This window comes from Cricetulus griseus, chromosome 2 (assembly GCF_003668045.3).
Source record: "Cricetulus griseus strain 17A/GY chromosome 2, alternate assembly CriGri-PICRH-1.0, whole genome shotgun sequence".
NCBI lineage: Eukaryota > Metazoa > Chordata > Mammalia > Rodentia > Cricetidae > Cricetulus > Cricetulus griseus.
The window spans coordinates 180,093,021-180,115,521 of NC_048595.1; the positions used below are offsets into that span (position 1 = coordinate 180,093,021).

General features: G+C 37.8%; 1 protein-coding gene across 1 annotated transcript in view; it reads right to left on the reverse strand.

The window, feature by feature from the left end:
• Adamts19 (ADAM metallopeptidase with thrombospondin type 1 motif 19) overlaps positions 1–22,501 on the reverse strand; it is a 170,420-nt gene that overhangs the window by 10,272 nt on the left and 137,647 nt on the right. Inside the window, exons 19-21 of the mRNA XM_027400942.2 lie at positions 15,532–15,667; positions 12,612–12,816; positions 11,532–11,684 (exon numbers count right to left, since the gene is read on the reverse strand). Coding sequence (XP_027256743.1) covers positions 11,532–11,684; positions 12,612–12,816; positions 15,532–15,667 — 494 coding nt within the window. The remainder of the gene's footprint in view (positions 1–11,531; positions 11,685–12,611; positions 12,817–15,531; positions 15,668–22,501) is intronic.

Here is a 22,501-nt window from a genome sequence, read left to right on the forward strand (position 1 = left end):
ATTGAGATTACATTGGCAAGGGAATCATGCTAGACTGTTGCTAAAATAGAGCCTTGAATTGTGTATTGTACAAATCTGTTTCCCAAACTTTAATATTGCCCAAAAGACCTTTTTCAACAAAATACTTAATGATTCAATCCTTAATTTTCATTCTATACAAGAAACATAGTCATGCTATCCTAGTTTTGTACTGCAGTGACCTTTAGAGAAAAGGTAGGAAGTTAAGTTTAAAGAGAAAAAACATTCTAAAAATGCCTTTGGACACTTAACTTTTTTGGCAGAGATAACAAAGCACATAGAAATCAATGTTAGGAATCCCTTCTCTTTATACAGAAGGAGCTCCAATATCTTGATGAAAACTGTATATTAACATGATAGGTTACATAAAATAATGATCTCCATGCTTTGACATAAAGGAGCAATGTTAGAAAACGTCACTTTAGATTTTTCTAAGAGAATAAATATTTTCTTGAGATACCAGTGAAGATTTCTAACACTAAGTAAATTACATTCACACCTCAGTTTGGATACTAAAAATTAAACATAAGAGAAATTTTCTCAGTAATGTAATTTAATTACCTTTGAATATGAATATGATTAGTTTGTTAAATAAGGACCACACAAAGAAATATTGGCAAATCAACCTGGTAACAACAACAGTTGTTCTTCCTTTAAAATAAGATGCATATCATACCAGGGAGGTCATTAGTGGAGCTTTCAGGGTTCACAGCTCTGTGTGACTGGTAGCATGCATAGCACCTTCCAACACTATGAAAACTAGAATGTAGGAATGAGGCTTTCAGGTGAGTACCAGAATGATATCTCTGTGTTTGAGTAGACAAATGTGTGACGCCTTCAGCAATAGTCTTACCATCAAGTTCTTGAGGCTACCAAGAATATCAGCAATAGTTCATAACATTTGAGGGTCTGTGGGGTTTCTTAGCCACCAACAACTCCAATAAAAGTAACTCATTCCTTGTTGTATGCTTGAGGCTAGCCTGGACTGGGATGCAGAATAAGAATTTGTCTCCAAAGAAGCAAAATAAAACAAAGACCAAACAATACCAAAAAAGTAACTCATTCCTAACAATGGAGCATTAACTTGTGAAGTAGCAAGCAGTTCTTAAGGAATAAAAAAATCTTCTAGTTGTAAATACTGTAGAATGTCACCATAAAGATTTTACCAGAAAGGTATAAAACTCATAGTGAAATTAACTCTAATGTGTTTTTATTTAAAATTTGTTAGATTAGAAAACCTAATATACATTTGATTTATTTTTAAATTTCCTGAAAATAAAAAATAATCATTCAGTGTACTCAAGTGTTAAAAATAGTATTTCTCACCGTTGGCCTGCACAGAGATTACCCAAGATTCCTTACTTCCAGAGAATGCCAAAGATATATATTTTGGACAGAATGTGTTTTCTCTAGGCCAAACACTAAGGAGAGCTCTGTAATATTTTACTCATTTCCAGCTGGCTGTTAGAATAGGAATTCCTAAATTAAGGGAAAATTGTCCCTGGCAGGGCTTGAAAATTTTTTTCAACTACCAATATAATGGACAGTCTTAGAAAACATGATCTAATCTGTAATGGTACGTGCCAATCTGTAACAAGGTTGGCAGAACTGATTCAGGGAATTTGTCTTTGGGGATAAATGAGATTTTCGAAAGTGGTTTAACAAGAGTGGAGTAGCAGTCACAGCAGAGAACAAACCTCAGGGGGAAGCTGAATGGTGACTTCCACTGGGAATGATTTGAGCGGCATTCTTCATGGGCTATGCACATGCTTGGCACTTCCCACTCAGCTTTTTAATGAAGTGAGCGTGAAACATGAACGAGAAAGGACAAAGGCTGGGCTTGTTTCTGAAGAAGAGATGTTTATTTTGTGCTTTTGGTGTCTTTCTAAAATAGTTGGCTTTATTTAACACATAGGTGTTTGGAATCGATTCATTCCTAGATGTCAGACATTTGAGAGTGTTGTTTTCTTTTCCTTCCTTCCTTCCTTCCTTCCTTCCTTCCTTCCTTCCTTCCTTCCTTCCTCCCTCTCTTCTTTCCCCCTCCCTTTCTCCTGTCTAAAGGTGTAAGTATTCTGCTAAGTTTAATGAAATGTTTGCACATAGTTAAAGCCCAGAAAAGTTATGTGACAAGATAAGACAGATTGCTTATGAATGAGTTAAGAGATCTGAGTACAGATTGTGAAAGGGCTGTGAAGTCCACAACTGACATCAAGTGTATAACTCATCACTACATCAATGGGAGGAAAAAAAGTCTGGTTCCCACAAAGCAACCAACAAACTTAAGTACAGCTACATTTCGTCAGTTTGTCAGCTCTCAGCCGAGAAGGAGAGGGCCTGACAGAGGCTAAAAGACACAGGACTCTATCCAGATGGTTCTGTTGTATTATCATCTTACACACAGCACTTTTGCAATCTCGGTGATCAAACTTCATTTTAAATGGAAATTCTTTCCAGGTCTCATTCAACAGTTCTGTCAAACACAGACCAGATTCTATTTTGGCCATGTAAGAGAGAGTAATGAATTATTTGAATTTTAAAATTAATTTTACACTGTTTTAGTAGGTAAAGCTTTGACTGAAAACAGCACAGGTACCAGCATATAGAAGCTATCTTTACCTTAATCCCCTTGACAGAAGCCAATTATCTGCTGGGCCTCAGAGAAAACTATTAAGCAAGAGACACTCCAGATTAGATAGCTAATGTCTAACCCAGTGGTGAACATTCCAGCCACACTGTCACGAGGATGCCAAGGGAGTCGGCTACCCTCATCCAACTTTGAGGAGGCTGGTGAGATGATTCAGTAGATAATAGAACTTACACTGAAAGCATGAAGGCCTGAGATTGACTGTCCAGCCCCTTACAAAAAGGCCAGAATGGCTCTACTTGTTTGTAACCCAGTATCTGAGAGAAGCAACAGGTAGATCCTAAAAACATATACACATGCATTTATCATACACACACAGAGAAGTATTTATTGTCTCAAATGTCAAGAGAGGTAAATAAGGATGGATTTACCTTAAAATTTCATTTTAAAGCAGTACGAGCTACTATATAGAAAAATGTGAAGGGACCTGTTCAGCTACATAAAATTATATTGGTTAAAGTTCTTAAAACAACTTTCAATAGTTACTTGTCCTTTTCCTAATAAATATGAAATATCCCCAAACTCAGGAGACTGAGGCAAAAACATCTCAAGTTTCAGGTGACTGAATGCTACATAGTAATTTCTAGTCTAGCCCGGGCTGTATCCTGTTATCTTATATCAAAAAGCAAATAGATAAAACAAATTACATGCATAGTGGGTGTGTATGTATGTATATATATATGCATACATACCTATAAACATACACATAATATGAAACATAGGTGTTAAGAATTGAAGCCAGAAAAATAATATTCCAAAGAAATACAATTGTGAAGCATGTTTGTTTAAGCTAAGGAGGAATGGGCTGGATGTTTATCCAGTCAAAATTTCTTACATATACTATAAAGGTCTGGCTGCTGAGATCATTGTGAACAGCGGCAAGGAGTTCTGATATCCTGTAGAAAACAACAATAACATAAGACAGTAACTAATTAATAGAATAATACTGCAGCAAAGTGCTGAGGATTGCTGAAACTTCTCTTATTGCTGCCACCCTTAAGCTGGTCCTTGAAGACGTGGATAGTCTGAAGAAATAACAAAGACTTTACAGAGAAACTGAGAATGCAAAAGGAAAAGAAACCTGCTCAAACCCAGATTCATGGAAACACGTTGGCTGATGAAAATGAGGATGAGCAGACATTAATGAATACTTAGGTCAGAATACAGAGAAGCATTAAATGGCAGAGGATTTGGGAGTGGACAGTGGTCTGGTGACTGAGTTAGCGGGTATCACCTGTCTTCCTTCTCAGCACTAATTTCTGCTGCTATGGCAACCAGTGGTCCCTCACATTTTGTATATCCACATGTAAAGACCTTGTTTTATTTTGTCAAACCCATGTGTTACCTCAACTTCCCTTTTACAAAATAATGTCAGCATTATCCACTGCTTGGTTGGAGTAGGTGTGGCCATGATGGAGGTAGTGTGTCACTAGGGGTAGGCTTTTGGAGTATGGGAAATGGTATAATAAACTCCTACACATATCAACTGCTGGCCAACTGGATAAACACAAATATCTTATTTGTCTGTCTAGCTATACCCACCTCTTCTCAGCACTAGAGAGTTAAATCCCAAGTCTTGTACATGCTAGTAAAAGATCTACTGAAAATTAACCATTTCATCCTTTAGTTGCTTTTCACAAGTGTTTAATCATAGCAACAGAGAAACAAACTTGTATTAGTACTAGCAACATGGCACACTGCGGTGATGAACCTGTCTGTATTTTTGTGTTGCTGTTGTTGTTTTATTTTATTTTGAGGGAGTGAGAGTGGGGGAGGACCATGGAAGGAGTATGGGCTAGAGGTGGCTACTTGAGTGCTCATTTCTTAATGAGATGTTTTGGGAGTTGGGAAAATAAAAAGGTTGAGAAAGGTGCAGAAATGGAGGTTTGGCCTGCAAAGTTTCAGAGAGAAACAGAGACATTATCAAAGCCTTTTGTGTGGTAGTTTGGATTAAGAGTCTGTGTACATGGAAACTTTGCTTTACCAAGACAATCAATGCTGGCTGACACTGGCTAAAGAACAGCTGTGACAAATCAGAAACCAGCCAAGTCTTCTGGGTAGCACTTCCTTAATGTCAGCACACAGAAGCTGTGGTCTAGAAATGGCCAAAGTTGTATCTCAAGCTGGCTATGAAGCTTGTAGTAAGTGTCTCCCACATCATCCTGGTTTGGGAAGTCCTAAAGGATTAATGGGGTCATGGAGAATAGCTGAGATTTGGCACTGTGAGAGGGCAGGAGTTACCACTGGGAAGGCATAGCTTCAGTTCTAGTGGAGACTCTAGGATGGAAGGCATCTTTGGGAGGGGCTGAGGCTTTGCACCATGTGGCAAGGTTGGAATTCTTGGAAATAGGCCAATAGAGGCTATTGGTGAAGGTACAGCCATAGTTGTAGTAGAGACCAGGCACTGATGGAGTTGCCAGGACTATGGGTGACAACCAAGAATAGCAGCAAGTAAGGCACACAGCTGGCCTGAGCTTAGAAGACAAGCTGTGTGTATTGTGTAAAGAGCTGCTAATTCTTTTTAGAGGCCAGAGGAGAGTAAGCAAGTGTAGATGCTAGGCACTGGACTACAGGATTTGGAGCTATATTGTTTGACTTTGGTTTTGCTTAAGTGTGATTGATTTTATGTCCTGGTTCTTCCTCCTTGCAGTAAGAAAATATAGAACATAGCTTAGATTTTTATAGGAGATCATAGTTAAGAGACTGGATATTTTAAAGACATTGAACTTTTTAGTGTTGGAATTTTTAAAATAGCATGATATCTTTAAGGTCATGCTATGCTTAATATTGTGATATCAGCATAAGATTGTCTGGATAAGAAGAAAGGAAAGGTTATAATTCAATAGTCAAGTGCTTGTTTGCCAAAATGATAAGTGGTCAAGTGTATTAAATAGGTTTAGTCAACTTGACAGAAACTAGACTCATCTGGAGATGGACCCCTAGTAGAGTAATTGTCTCCATCAAACTGGCCTATGGGTGCCTATTGGACATTTTCTTGATTAAGGATTTATATAAGAGAGCCTACTATTGTTTGTTTTTTACTCTTTGCTCTTTTGGGACACCTGCTACCCAGTGCCCAAATAAATCACACAGAGGCTTATTCATACTTATGAACGCCTGGCCTTTGCCTGGCTTGTTTCCAGACAGCTTTTCTTAACTTAAATTATCCTGTCTACCTTTTACACTTGGGCTTTTATTTATATCCTGTATACCTTTCTTTACTTCTTACTCTGTGGCTTTCTGTGCATCTGGGTGGCTGGACCCTGGAGTCCTCCTCCTTCTGTCATTCCTAGATCTTTCTCTCCCCAGATTTCTTTGCCTATTTATTCTCTCTGCCTGCCAGCCCCACCTATCCTTTCTCTTGCCTAGCTATTGACCATTTGGCTCTTTATTAGATCAGTTAGGTGTTTTAGACCGGCAAAGTAACACAGCTTCACAGAATTAATTGCAACATAAAAGAATGCAACACATCTTTGTATCATTGAACAAATGTTCCACAGCATAAACAAATGTAACAGATCTTTAAAAATATTCTACAACAGCCCATTTCATTGTGAGCAGTGTCACTCTTGGACAGGTGGTCATGGGTTACAGAAGAAAGCAAGCAAACTGAGCAAGCCACGGAGAACAAGTCATAAATTGTGTTCTTCCATGGTCTCTGATTTAATTCTTGCTTCCAGGTTCCTGCCTGGAGTTCATGCTTGACTTCTTTCCATGAAGTAGAATGTGCTGTAAGGTTAAATAAATCCTTTCTTCCTCAAGTTGCTTTTTGTCAGTGTTTTATCCCTGTGACAGAGAAGAAAACTAATACACCACTGTTTCTTTGTTCTTATACTTAGGTCTGAGTTATCTTAATTTAATAATTGTGTCACTTAACCCAGTGACACTTTACGTTATGATGGGTGATTATACAAAGCACAATTATAGAAAGAGCTGGTACCTTTTAACTGATTAAATGATATGATCTGCTTTTGGGCTTCTTTTTAATTTGATTATTCAATCACCAAAAAGTGCAAACTGAACAAGAATGACAGTTTGAATATTGTTTCCAGAGAATGAACAAAACTTAAGACACAATTTTGAGATTTGTAATTACTTAAAACTAGAAAATAATTACAAGTAAAGATGATATCAAATGATATCAAATACATACAATTATCACTCCCTTTGAGTTATTTTATAACTCAAAATATTTAGAGGTATATTTTGTCTACTTTAGTTTTTAGGTTCTTTGTCTCTGCAATTTCTCTACTGTTCATTTGAAGATGGTCATTTGATGGCAGTTAAAGTTAAAATGACTCATTGTCTTCCATGCTTTGTATCTACATAGAAATATTTCAACTAGACATACAATTAACTCATTCAAAATTATTGGCTGTATATCATTTAGTATTGCATCACCTCAAAAGACTCATAATAACATGTAGTTCAAATACTGATTTAAAATGCTGTAATTTGATAAGTGACCCAAACTATGCATTTTTCATAGTTTGGTAATTTTCCATAGCTAAATAACCTTGTATTTTAGAGTATGAAATAAATATAATGATAGAACAAAATAATTAATTTGGTTTAATGATATAAATCTCTTGTTAATATTTCATGGAAGACCAAAATCCAGTAAAGGACAAAATTCTCTGTAACAGGTAAATAAAATGCATTTATTTGCTCTTCTGCTAACCTCCACTAATGCAAACCAGAAGTTGTAGAAGTCCAAATAAAGGTAGAGAAGCCAAATTTGGGGAGAAAATATGTCATTTTATTAAACACGAGGAATGATGTAATTTTTCAATCCATCTTAAGTGAGTGAATGCAGATTCATGTTGCCACAAAAAAATGTGTGTCCTGTTCCCCTCTTTTAAGAAAGATCTTCAGGCCATGTCTGTATCAGACATAGTCAGAATGTGACATACAGCTGTGTCAACAGTTAATCTCAACCACACCAGGGGTGCAACACTGTGTCCTAGTTTTAACAGCTCTGTGAAATAATCATGAACCATGTCCATGGCAGTACATCTACCTAGAAATCAGCCTTTCTGTCTTTCTACATGGGGGTCCATTTGACTGTTCTGTTTTGTTTTGGTGTTATTAGAGTTTGAACCTAGGACTTTGTATATGCAAGGCAAGTGCTCTACTACTAAACTACATCACTGGCCTTGGACCTGGTCACCCCCCTTAAGCAGAGAGCAACTATCCCATTGTCCACACAAAACTATCTCAAAATATAAATGTTGGAAGTCACAAGCTAATACAAATGCAATGGACTTGTTTAAAGCATTAGCTATATTCTGCATCTGCCTTTGATTGGTATCAGTTTCCTTAATGACTCTAAGGCTGTGGGAGAGCCTGCGGACTCACTCTCCTTGTTAACTGATTCAGTCCAGACTGTGTCTGTCTTAGCAGGAGAGGAGTGTTCCTGTGTTGCTAGACTTTATGGACAGCAAATTCAATATTCCTGATCAAAGCCAAACCAAGTTTTAATATTAGGTCCACTTAGGTGTATTGATGTTATAAAACTCTGGGTAGAAACTGAGTGAAGATGACAGATTAATTGCCCTCAGAGGAGCACAGATATCCAGCCACAACCTCATACATCTTGTTGCTATTTCTGCTGTAGAGACACAGCTGATAGGAATCAGAGATCTGTGTTCTCTCTGTCCCTGAACACTTTAATCACTGGAACACAATAACTGCAGCATTGTTCCTTTCCTCTGTAATTGTTTGGGATGTTTTTCATTTTAACATGAAAGTCGTATCTTAGAAGCAGAAAGGGGGTAAAATCAGGAACATTCACAAGGAGCCGCTGGTTTTCATTTGTGTATATTACTGAATTTGTGATGCCGAGACCTCAAGAAGGAAAAAAAAAATGTCTTTAAGGAAAAGAGAAAACATATTTTGATGTAAAGAGAGAGTGGGAGGGGGAGGGAGAGGGAGGAAGCAGGGATAATGAGGTTGAGAATGCAAACAATTGAGTAAAACAAGAACGGGCTAACAAAGGCTAAGAGTCCTAGAATAAAGGACAATCCCTGATACCATCCTCTTCCCAGAGCACTACAAAAGCTATGTTTTAATTGTACAGCAACACATTCAATGAGAAGTTATTCACTACCAATATATTCATGAATTTTGTACATAATTATGGTAAAATAAAAAGTTTTTAAATATAGCATAAAAAGCAATGTTCTTTATACTATCCCAATTAAATTTTCTGTGTCATAAGATACAAAGCAAGGGCACAGTAGGCACGTTTTACTAATCCAAAGTAACAGTTCTTGTCATGGGGACAGGCTGTCCTTATTTTGTTTGTACACAGTGCCTCAAATGTGCTCCACCTTCTATGTTAGATATTACAATAACATTAAGATTTTCTGCCTTTTTAACTATATATTTTAAATTTTATAGCTAACTAGGCTATAGTTATCATTTGATATACCTTTTATCATCACAAAAGCTGGGAAAATATAATTCATTTTATATAATGGTATCTTAGTTGGGTTTCTATTGCTAAGATCAACACCATGTCCAAAATCAACTTGGGAAGGGAAAGGTTCATTTGGCTTACAGGTCCCAGTCAAAGCCCATCACTAAGGCAAGTCAGAACAGGAACTCAAGGTAGGCAACTGGACCAGGCAGAACTAAAGCAGAAGCCATAGAGGAGTACTGCTTTACTGACTTGTTTTCCATGGATTATTCAGCTGCTTTCTTAAACACCCCAGCTCTATATGAACAGGGGTGGAACTTTACATACTAGGCTGTGCCCTCCCACATCAATCATTAATCAAAAAAATGTTCCCCACACATATCTACAGGTCAATCTGATGGAGGTGGTTTTTTGTTTTGTTTTGTTTTGTTTTGTTTTCAGTTGAGGCTCCCTCCTCCCAGTTGACCCTGGCTTGTGTCAACTGTCAAAAAATAAATAAATAAAACCCCCCAAAACAAACAAAAACAAAAATCAAAAACAAACAGAAAACAAAACAAAACAAAAAGCATAACAACAACAACAAAAAAAACCCCAACCCTTCCAAAAAACCTACCAAAAAACAAAACTAACCAGAACAAATGGTATTCAAAGATTTTCTGGGGAAAATAATTTAGTGTTAGGGCACTTGCCTAGCATGTATGAGTCCCTGGATTTGATACCCAGTACCAAAATACAAATAAATAAAATGGAAAAACACCATCTAGAATTTCAGTAGCTGTAAGAATAAATGTTGAAGCCATGGAGATGGTTCAGTGTGTAAAGTGGTCAGTACACAAGCATGAGGGCCTGAGTTCAGATCCCCAGCACTTATGTGAAAAGGTAGGTAAAGTTTCATGTGTCTCTAACCCCAGACCTAGGAGGGCAGAGACAAGTGGACCCTGGAGACAGCCAGCCAATCATGCTGAAAAAGCAAGCATTATGTTCCGTGAGGGAGATTGTCACAATAAACAAGGAAGAAAGATGGAGGAAAATGTCTGGCGTCAATTTGTGCACCTCCACCTCTAAGGCACAGAAAACAAACAAACAGCAACAAAAACAAAAACTAAATGGCAAAAACTCAAACTTGTCACAGTACCCTAACTTTACCTAGCACTCTCTGTGTATTTTCCACTGACATGTACCTCCAAAGATATTACTTCATTACATTAAAACATTTCTGTCCATTTCCAATTTGATGGCTTCATCAATATGCTTCTATGGAATGCAGCCATCAGAACTGTCTCTTACATCTCTTGAATTCCACCCAATGTGTTTTCCTCCTTCTTAGAATTATTGAAACAAATCCAGCACATGATAGAAATTGATTCTGGGCAATCTGGAATTTGTTGATGCTGGAAAGTCATTCACACTGAAATGTGAATCAGTTAAAAGCCTTTTGGGTCAGGTTGAATGCTTCTTTATAAGTGCATCTGAATCCTAAAGTGAAATCTGACCTTTGAAAACAGTGGGAAAACATTACATTTCCTAAGAACTAAAATGCAGTTTTTTGTGTGCAGATTATTAGGGAAGAAAGCCATAAACGCACAACCATGCAAACACACACACACACACACACACACACACACACACACCCACACACCTATGAATCCACTCTTACATCCACACACAAGCTACCCATCTAGACACACAAGAAACAAGAAAAGAGATTAATCTTTAAATGTCCATGATTTCTTGTGGGGCAACATTGAGAAAGTTAGAATGCACTTGCTTCATATACTGAAAGTATTTCTTTCAGAATGTTCTTCAGCTTATTTTATGGAAATCTACCATGCTTGCTAATGTTCTGTAGCAGATCTTTCCTTCCATTTATGAAACATATGAGAGGAGGCTTGTATTTCATCTAGGCCACAGCATTGCATGCTGTGTGTGGAACACAATGCCACAGCTAAATGTGGAACTATTGCATTTGGAGAGATGGTACATTAGAGCTGTGTTAACCCAGATCCGATGAGAGTTTTATCTTAAAACATGGACCTCATCGGTGTTCCATGAGGGGAATTTATTAGGTGTATTCCACAGCCTAATCTTATATGAGCCTCCACATGGGTCACATATGTTTCACATATGAAAAATTTTAGTTTGAATTTGCTCATTTATAGTGTTATTTATATTTATATATATTATATTTATTTATATTCTGAGAAAGTACTATAATCATACATGTAGCAACAAAATAATGTTCACTATTTTTAAAGATATTTTTCATGCCAACTATGATGTTACATACTTTCTATGTATCTATTTTTATCTCAATCATTAACATCATTCCCTAGAGATCATAATCTCAGAGACACAGACAGGAGTTAAAGCTGGGCATGAAACACTCTACCTGTTTGATGTCTGCCTCTACCCTCTATGCCTCCTACACTCAACACAAATCATTCTCACCTTAGACCAGTCACCTACTCGCCATACATAGCATTTTGAGTAGTCTTCACAGTCCTCTGCCTCCCTGGGTCTGGTGGAGAGGACACACTTCTTTCTTGGGTTAGTGCACCTCACAGTCCTATGCCGCACGCCTTTGCCACACTTCACTGAGCACTGGAAGATAATATTAAAAGTTTGAATAGAATCAGTACAGACTATAGATTAAGGCATGCCTTTAATAGTGTCTATCATTTCCCCTATGTTTTAAAAGGGCAGCTAGTTTTCTAAACAACCATGTCAATTTATCATTTTATCTCACATACACTACTATCAAATAATGTACACAGATAATTTTCTGTGTGTCTATGTGGGGGTGGACTTTGCACAGTATCATTTCAGTGTGTTTGTAGGGCTCCATGCACTTACACCCCTAAACTGCTTCAGAGAAGTCACCGAATGTATGAAATCAGTGGCATATATAATTACATGAGGGTATGTGTAATGATAACGTGAGTTTGTCATTGTGGGTTTGCATAGAACACACTTGTATGTGGCACACTACAAGCTTGCAAGACTGTGTGGTGTAGTGAGCTTATCCTGGTCTAAACTGCAGCTACATTGTTTATGTAGTGTTTTTGAATGAATCAATTCCTCCATGTTATATTGCCCCCCCAAAACAGTGAATGATTAAGTTTCTTACATTTATGCTTATATATAAATACTTAAACAAATAAGAAGTAAACTCTCATTGCTTGCACATATAAAATGATTGCTAAATGTTAGTTCCCTTCTCCTTTTTAATGTTCAGAGACATGCGAGGAGTCATATAACTTTTATTGTGTGCATCTCCAGCAGTACACACAATATATACATGAGAAAAATCCTAAGTCTAAAATGTACATGAAATAAATGGTCTGTGGGTCATGTCAATATCTTTGCATTTTATACTTTCAAAATTAGCTATCTGCCTTTTTATTAGCAAAATCAGTGATTTTCCATATCAATTGTCATGCACAGTGACTTGGGCAGGACACAACAAGATTTTGTAGGAGTGCAGGGCCAGAGAAGGGCAAAGGGAAAGAAATAGGATGTGTCCCCTACCTCAGACCACACTCCTGCCTCCCACACTGTCATGCAGTCCTGGCCCTCACACCGTTGGGCAGTAGCGGGCTTTGGCCCCACGCAATCCCTCTCCCAGGCTCTAATCAATGTTCCATTGTTCAGTTGCTGGGTACAGGCCACTTGTCTGCTCTGCACTCCTTTCCCACATGTCCGTGAACACGTGGTCCATTCTGTCATCATCCACCTAAAAGTACAGCAAAGGTCACTGGAAATAAATTAAAAGATGTCTGCTTACCACATATACAGCACTTTTAGAGTTAACAGAAAGTACAGCAATTCACAGTAACTTTATTAAATTGTAATTACCTTGAATATGCTATTTTTTGCATGCCCTTGAATGTTCCAAAATTCTCATCTTTATTATGTTGTTAACTCTCAAAGTATATATGCATTACCATTCCTAGTGTTCTGTGTTTAATGTGTCCACTTAATAAATAGTTACAGAATAACCATGGATATAAAATGATTTGGAATTGTTCTTTTTCTTTGCATTACAAATGTTCACAGCTATCATGGTCATTTACATTTACAGAAAGGAAAATTGAATCATACAGCTATTCAGTAAGTTAGGAGACATAGCTCCCAACTAGAGCTGTATGTATATGCTTTAGCCTAGCCACTAGCTCTCATGTAAACAAACACATGAGTTTATTGATAAGATCTCATTTAGTGATCTTAGGGGCTCCAAACGCTTGTTTTCAGTTTTACTGACTCAATCACTCAGCCAGCACACACACACACACACACACACACACACACACACACACACACACACACACACACACATGTTTTAATAGATGAAGAGTTTTTAGTTACAAGCAATGATCACAGCAGTAAATATGTATCTATATTACTGTTCCTTCTAATGACTGGAGGTGTACCACAAGGACTTTAGCTTAACCATCTACTTTAACTTCAGGAAGAAACCAGGTTCTATGTTAGGAATAGTCTCATAGCCTTGCAGTGTGGAAGAGCCACACACCTATGTGTTGAGATGGAGGGAGGAGAATCCCAAGGCACTGTGAAACGGCATAAAGCTACCTTGTAAATATGAACACAGTGACAGACAGTCCATCTGATAATTCAGACAACTTCATAGTGACTATATGACAATATTGATGGCACAAATATGTGAGACAAATGGATGGCTCGCATCCTAGGCACAATGGAGTGGATAGATTTGGAATAGATTGCACTACACAGAAGGCATGGAATTTAGGATCATAAAGGTCCTTTTATATAGCTATTCTGGGGTGGCTAACTGACCCACCAAGTTAAAGTGCATATTAATATTCTTCCTTCTGTGAATCATTTTCAAATCATCCCCTTATTCTGTTAGAGGTGTGCAACCTATGTGGGGGTCAGCACTGTCAGTGGAGAAGGAAAAATTAGGAACTGGATTGATTTCAATAACTTAAGAACACAGAATTCACAGCAAAAAAAAATAAGGCTTGAAACCTCAACACTGTAAAGGAAGAAAAGATTCCCCAAACATTTTAAGTTTTCAAACATGGAATAAACTCACTCAGTAGGGCTTAATAAATTTGTTTTGCAATACAGTGGGGGAAGGGAGATTTCAGCATGTCAAGGGAATGGAAGCAAAATCCAGAAGTGAACATCTACCTAGGTAACACCAATTTCCAAAGAGATAGGTACAAAAGTGCATTTAGTTTAACTGGCAGTTTTGCTCCTCCAATCACATAGACGACCTCCCCCATGCTTTCCTTTTGTGGTAGAAAGTTACAGTGAAGATTAGCTGTACGGGGCTACAATGCTGTACATTCTTTGCATAATTCAATTGCAAAAGCTGTTGTGAAGTGAGATCAATTCTCTGACTTTCTGAGAACTTAACTCAGCCTAGTGCACCAAGTCTCAACAATCCTGAGTGTCAGATTAAGTAAGCAATCTTTCACCACTCTAGTGGAATCAATGCATACTCATCCTCTTTATCAGACCATCATCTCTAAACACGATAGGGCTTGTGACATTGGACTGTCTTACTTAAACATGCCACTCATTTCTATGGGAAAGCATGTGAATTTTCACGTGCCACTCTGGAAGCCGTGCCATGTACCCACACAGCAAAATTATACCCAGGTTCATACATTTCTATACGTTTCCACCTCTGCTTCCACAGGCAGGGACCTTCTTCTAACCTTGCAGCTGTTAGCATTGCTACTTTGCTCCTTATACATGAGCCATGACTCTCTTGTCCAGCATTCACTGAGAAAACCATAGACCAGCCTACAAATTTCGAGACCAGATATCAGGAACTGGGCAGTTGATCTTGAGAACTTTTGTATGAGTGAGGACCTGAATGCTAGAGCCTGAAGGAACCCATGCCCTCATTGTTTTTCTGGGGTTAGGTCTGCCCAGTCTTGCTGTGGTTAACCTTTTCCTGTCATATTCTAACATCTCATCTCAGAGAATTCTGAAAAGCAAACAGCTAGACTCAAATAAATGGCAATAAACCCAAAGAGGTGACTCATACTTTCTTCTTAAACTTAAGATGTGACCGCTCATCAGGTGGTGGTGGCACACATCTTTAATTCCAGCACTTGGGAAGCAGAGGCAGGCAGATCTCTGTGAGTTCAAGACCAGCCTGTCTACAAGAGCTAGTTCCAGGACAGTCTCCAAAGCCACAGAGGAACCCTGTCTCGGAAAAACCAAAAATAAATAAATAATAAATAAGTGACCCTTCTTTCTTATTTATGGGTTTGTCATCAGACCCTGAAGAAGTTAGACATACATCTTACTGCTATTCTCTCAGCTCTTGCTTATTTCAATGCTCACACTTTGGTACATATTTCTTTGGAATGCCCTGAAGAAGCAGTGATTTTAATAATCACTGAGTTAGGTGTAAATCGAAGCCTTGCAATGACTTCTGGAATCCGGTTACCGTGTTTGACAAGGTTGTTCATTGCACTTTCGAATTTGTGGCTCCGGCTTAGTTAAGTACTTGCATTTCTTATTGTCCACAATACTGATATTCTTGCTCATGATTTTTGTGCATGACACTGTTGTCTTCCTCTCTCCTGCAAAGAGCAGATGGACACATAATGTGATGTCATTACAGGCTTTTGTGAAATGGGGATTTTCATATAGTTTAAAGCAATTTTAGATTATACTAATGAATAAGATACTATTTGTTACATAACAAAATGCACCTCTAGGCTTAAGGGCTTTTTCTTCAAAGGTAAATGGCAGTTCCTATGTTACAAAGTGATGGTGGTAGGTCAAGTTAACAAGATGTTGAATGAAGATTTATTTTAAGGATCTGGCCATCTTTTAGCATTAAGTAGTTGAATGCCTTGTGTCTAGAATATTCTGAGACTGTTCTCCAAGATAAGAATTCCCCAAAGCACATAAACACGTACATGTACACATTTCATTGCTAGTGTGTACATTACCAATGCTCTGTTGGGACCTACACATAATACACTTTTTGAGTGGACCTTATAGCTTCATCCTTAGCGCTTCTAACAAAAGCCCTAAGAATTCTAGAAATGACTGTCACTTTTCTTTGATAAAACCATGATCCTATTATGCTTAAAACTTTTTCATAATAAAATCTATTTGAATTTTGTGTTCATTTTTCTTAGAGGCACATATACCATTCTGTTGATAATATTGACATCAATTTTAAAGTATAGTAAATGTGTTCTAATTTCTTTTTCTCTCAGTATAATTCTTATATATAGTATCCAAGTAAGATATTTGATGATAGATTTAATTTATTATTTAGCGTGATCAGCAACAAATGTTAAAAACCAGAGTATTATCTTGATTTTTGGATTCATTAAATAATGAAAATGTCATTTGCAAACAAAAGGAATAGTAATTTATGGCAAACCTGGTTCATGAATAATCATGTTGGCATTAAAAATCAAGCTTGTAAAGAGCTTATATCATAAAAAACTTTAACATAAATATGTTCCTATTACATCAAGTAATATAGAAAACAAAATCAAATTTTACTACTAAAGAAAATACTTAAAGAAAAATGGTAATTATATATTAGTGAATCTTCTTTGGCTAATGACATATATCTTGGAACCCACATACAATAGTAACTTCAAAACTGAAAATCAAGACATTGGTATCCCTAAAACATCATTTTCTGTCAAATATATCCTAAAATATTTCAAAGGCACAAGCATCTGAATGCCAAGAGCTCAACTCCAGTTTGGAGCCAAAGGCTTTGTTACTTCCTTGCACCCTGAATTTAGAGATGAAGACCAGCAGCTGCAAGTTATGTGGGTGGAATGACCAGAAGGATGTGGGGTATCCTACCTCTTACATGCTTTTCACCCCCTCTTCCTTGACTTACTGTTTTCCTCAGGCTATGTATTTTAAGGACTAAAATGAATATTGATAACAAAATTCTTTTTTTTTTCTTTTTCAAAAAGCCTCTCCCCATGTCCATTCAAAACTTTCCTCCTTCAACCTGCCTACTCATGTAATGCTGAGGGAATATGGTTGCTGCTGCTCCACACACAACCTTCAAATATGACAGGATGGCACAATTTTTAATGCCTCTGTTGTGCTTGTCACTCAAAATGGCTCTTTGATATAAAAATAGAACTTTGTAAAAAACTGGTTTATCAAAATAAATGTAATCTGTTCTTTCAAATATTTTCAGATGTTTCAGAATTCTAAAGCAATTATTTATTCCACAGGTACATTTTAAACTGTTTGGAAATAAAAGGAATTCGCTTGGAGAGAAGGTTCAATGGTAAAAAGCACTGACATTCTTGCAGAGGACCTGGGGTTTGACTCCCAGGACTCATATGACAGCTCATCTGTAATTACAGTTTCAGGGGATCTGATGGCCTCTTCTGGTCTCTGTGGGTACCAGGCCTTCATGTGGTGCACAGACAGATGTTCAGGCAGAATAACCACACACATAAAATGAAAACAAACAAAACTTGAAAACAGCTTGGCATTGGCACAAAAATACACACGTAGACCAATGGAATTGAATGGAAAACCCTGATATGGACCCACACACCTACCAACACCTGATTTTTGACAAGGAAGCTAAAATTGTACAATGGAAAAAAGAAAGCATCTTCAACAAATGGTGCTGGCACAACTGGATGTTGTCATGTAAAAAGCTGCAGATAGATCCATATCTATTGACATACATAAAATTTAAGTCCAAATGGATCAAAGACCTCAGCATAAATCAAGCCACACTGAACCTCTTAGAAGAGAAGGTAGGTGGTACCCTGGAACAAATTGGTACAGGAGACCGCTTTCTGAATACAACACCTGTAGCACAAACACTGAGATCAACAATTAATAAATGGGACCTCCTGAAACTGAGAAGCTTCTGTAAGGCAAAGGACACAATCAGCAAAACAAAATGGCAGCCCATAAAATGGGAAAAGATTTTCCCAACCCCCCATCTGACAGAGGGATGATTTCAAAAACATACAAAGAACTCCAGAAGCTAGTCACCAAAACACCAAATAATCCAATTAAAAAGTGGGGATACAGAGCTAAGTAGACAATTCTCAATAGAGGAATCTAAAATGGCTGAAACACACATAAGAAAGTGCTCAATATCCTTAACCATCAGGGAAATGCAAATCAAAAAAACTCTGAGATATCATCTTACTCCTGTTATAATGGTTAAAATCAAAACCACCAATGACAGTTTATGCTGGAGAGGATGTGGAGAAAGGGGAACACTCCTCCACTGCTGGTGGGAGTGCAAACTTGTACAGCCACTTTGGAAGTCAGTATAGTGATTCCTCAGGAAAACTGGAATCAGTCTACCACAAGATCCAGCAATTTCACTCTTAGGCATAAACCCAAAAGATGCACATTCATACAACAAGGACATCTGTTCAGTCATGTTCATTATTTGTAATAGCCAGAACCTGGAAGCAACCTAGGTGCCCCTCAACAGAAGAATGGATAGAGAAAATGTGGTACATTTACACAATGGAGTACTACTCAGCAAAAACAAAACAAAACAAAACAAAACAAAACAATGGAATCTTGAAATTTGCAGGCAAATGGATGGCACTAGAAGAAACCATCCTGAGTGAGTCACAAAAAGACAAAAATTGTATTTACTCACTCATATATGGATTTTCGACATAGAGCAAAGGATTACCAAAACTTAAAACAGTTTAAAAAGAGGTCTGGTATCAATATCTTTAAAACATCTTTATTTAAGTTTTTTTGAGTTTTATCCATGAGTACTTTATTTATATTATTTCCACCCTTCTTTCCCCTTCCAACTTCCCTCAAGTTCTTTCCCACTTCTCAAATTCATGATTTCTTCTAAATAAATATTGTTACATATATACATACATGTGTGTGTGTGCATTTTTATGATTGAATAAATATATATATTAGATTGGATAACCCATCAGGGGATTTTTCCTAGAGAAAACTGATTTTCTCTCTCTGAGAAGCAACTTTTTGCTTGTAGATCTTCATCTTGGGATGGGATTTCTTCCATTTACATTGTGACATCAGTTGGTGTTATTATTACACAAGTCTTCGTTAGGCAATGGTATTGTTGAGATTTCAAGGATGCAGGTCCTATGTCATGTCCAGAAGACAGGACCTCACAGTTGGCATCCTGGTTCTCCAACTTAAATTCTTACAACTCTTCCAGGATGTTCTCTGTGCTTTAGATGTGGGGTTACATTACAGATGTTTCAACTAGGGTTGACCATCCCACAATTACCTTCTTCACTAGTTACTATTCTATTGTAATAAAATACTCTGACCCAAAACAAATTATCGTGAAAGTGTTTGTTTTGGTTTGTAGTACCAGAAGAATAACAGTCCTTTATGGTAAGGAAGTACGGCAATAAGCAGTAAGCACAGTGCTGCAGTGGGAAGCTAAGGCATCACATCTTCCATCACAAATATAAAGCAAAGTATGAACTAAAGGGCAGCAAGGCTATACACTCTCAAAGCCTATGACTAGTTACACACTTCCCCCAGCAAGGATCTATCTAAAGGTTCCATAATATCCCCAGACAATTCCACTAATCAAAACCCAGTGTACAAATGTGTGAGCCTGTGAGGGATATGTCTCATTAGAACCTCCTCTTTACATTTTGACCAGTTGTAGATCATTGATCATCCTCCTCTTACTCATGTAAGTTTTTTTTTTTTTTTAGTTTTGTTTTTCTTTAGGTATACAAGCCATGTTTACCTATGGGCCTAAGGATATTACTTAGAATGCAAATCAAAATAATATCAGTTTAGGAAAATGGCAATAACAGATTTTTCTCTAAAATCTGTGACTTCATTGGGGATAACTGGCTATGTTTCCAGTACCAGGAATGGACTTATTCTCATTGAACAGGAGCTCTATTCAATAAGTCAATTGTTGGCTATGATAAAAGTGCCGCATTTCCCCACTGGGGTAATCTTGGCACAATAGTCATTGAATTAACATTTGTTTTCTCCCTTGGGCAGCTGCGCATCACCTTTCAAAATTATAAGAACCAGGCCCCAGGAAAAGGCTTCCAGATCATCTACAGCTTGAATTCTCTAAGTCTTGTGTCTAAAGTGTGTGGTGACTTCAGCAATAGGAGTTTGCCTTCAAATATTGTGAGGCAAGCAAGGGCAACAAAAATAGTACATATTGTTTAGGGGGGTCTCCTTGACAAACAATCAAAAGGAAGGTTCCCTTTATCTGACAATGGGTAAGTCCTTTCCTGTCTATATTGTTATATGTAAATAGGTTTTAATGACTGATTTCTCAGCTATGAGGTGGATTTTCAGTTGCTTTATTGTTTCCCATTTCATCCCCTACCACCACCATGGGATAGCTGCTGGAACGCAGACTGCAGGCATGATTGGATACCCAAATTTCTATTAAAGACAATTTGCAAGTGCACATTTTCATTTGGGGCTGTTTGCCTCTGTTGGTGCTTTCACACACACAGTCTGCTGGATGGGAGCAGAATCCCTCAATGGAGATGGTCCTGTGAAGAAGTGACAAAAAGAGGAATAGAGACTTGCAGACTTGGGTGGAGATGAGATGCCAGGCTAGAACTGGGTAACTGAGGGATGGTGACAGTGGGGCCCAGCAAGAAAGAAAACATTCCCATGGCATTGATGACAGCTGAGAAATTTCCATTCAAGCAGTGGATGGAATTCAAGATCTGGAATTGTTTGTTGGAGTTCACCTTCAGAGTAATTTGTATTATGTAAAATCTCCCCCTGCCTGTCCTGTGTTGCTTTTGCTGTGAAGGACCCAGAGGGCAAGGGCAAGGGCATGGAATCCCTGTGTGTCTCTTGCTCTCTGTGCCTTTGGATGCTCTCTGAGCCTCTGTGCTTTCTTAACATACTGTGTTTTGTTCTTGTTCTTCATGCTTCCTTCGATGACAGAAACATTTTCTTGTTTATAATCAGTACACTTTAGATCTAGATAATATGGGTGTTGGCTTTAGAATTTTCAACAAGACGCTGTTCAAGTTGTCTTTCCCAAATCTCTGTTTTTTACTACTATAGCCTCACTCTTCACATAGTCAAATGACACCCTCTGGGTCATTCTTTTCATTGCTTGTGGATGTTGGCTCCCAGGGTTTTGCTTTTGACACTTCTAAAAAAAATCCTAGTATTATAATACTTGAATGATTTTCCCAGCATCACATTCTAAGCTCCTTGTCCTCTTTTCTTCCCAACAATCTTGATTTTTCCCTTAGATGGTGACAATAATCCCTTTGTCATCCCATTAAGTCTTGTTTGTAACTTCCATAACCTTTTCTATATTTTCCATCATCTCTTATGTTCCCATCTTGTTAGTGCATGGAATCTGGCAATTAATAAAATCCAAACAGGTCCTATAACCAACTTTATCATCTCTTCAATTTCCTTCAAGTGGGAGCATCCTTAATTTCCTCTCCATACAACCATTTGCATTCAACACACACAGTCTCATGCCATCACTTACTTATTTCTTACTTTATGATATTCACTTGCCTACTCCCAATTTTGTTCTCTAAGAGTATTTGTAAACTGTACACAGCCAGAAGGTTCTGCACCATCACAGGGACTGAAGTCATGATAAATTCATGACCTGGAATTCAACTGGACCATTAGTGCTACTACAGACCAAAATACATGTTCCCATTATGAAGCAGATGAAAGGACTAGCCTCTCCCTGGGACACTGGCCAAATGTTAAGCATCACTAAAGCACTAATAAACTCAGTTAAAATCACTCAGTGTCAATGATAATTTAAATTCTCATTGTAAGTGACCCCTTTTGATGCTCATTTTCCAGTAAATGAGTAAAGACACTGGTGAATAGGGCAACCTGAGTCCCTAACATTATGAAATCTGATCACTCTACTTTCCATCTTTGAGAAAAGTTCTAGCTCTCCGCCATCCAGAATACTCTGATGCCAGCATGGATATTTTGAACATATTATGAAGACCTTAAAGAAACACAATGACCTTAACTATTTTGCTCACCTAATGTGAAGTCCATCAAGGACTGTTTGAAACACTTTATACTGACTTTTCGATATCACCAGGCTTACTGAGCTCTAGGTCACCCTAAGCCATTTAGAAGGGCCATTTCCCTACTGGCTTAGTGGAGGGACTGCTGTCACTGAAGAAAGGATAATGTCATGATTGGAGTAAAAAGAAATCTTCATTTGCACGAGAGTCTTCTGTGGTTGAGGAAAACACCAATTCTTTTTATAGAGAATTGTTCAGCTCCCTTGAGAGATGGGTGTGAAACACTCTCTGATGAGGCCCCTTGTGGCATTGCAACATTAGTCCTAATAGAAAGATGTTACGATAAATCTTTCTGCCAAAAGCCACCGAGCTCCACTGCCATGTGTGGGCTTTATGCCAGCCGCCCACCCGAGTTAGGGCCTA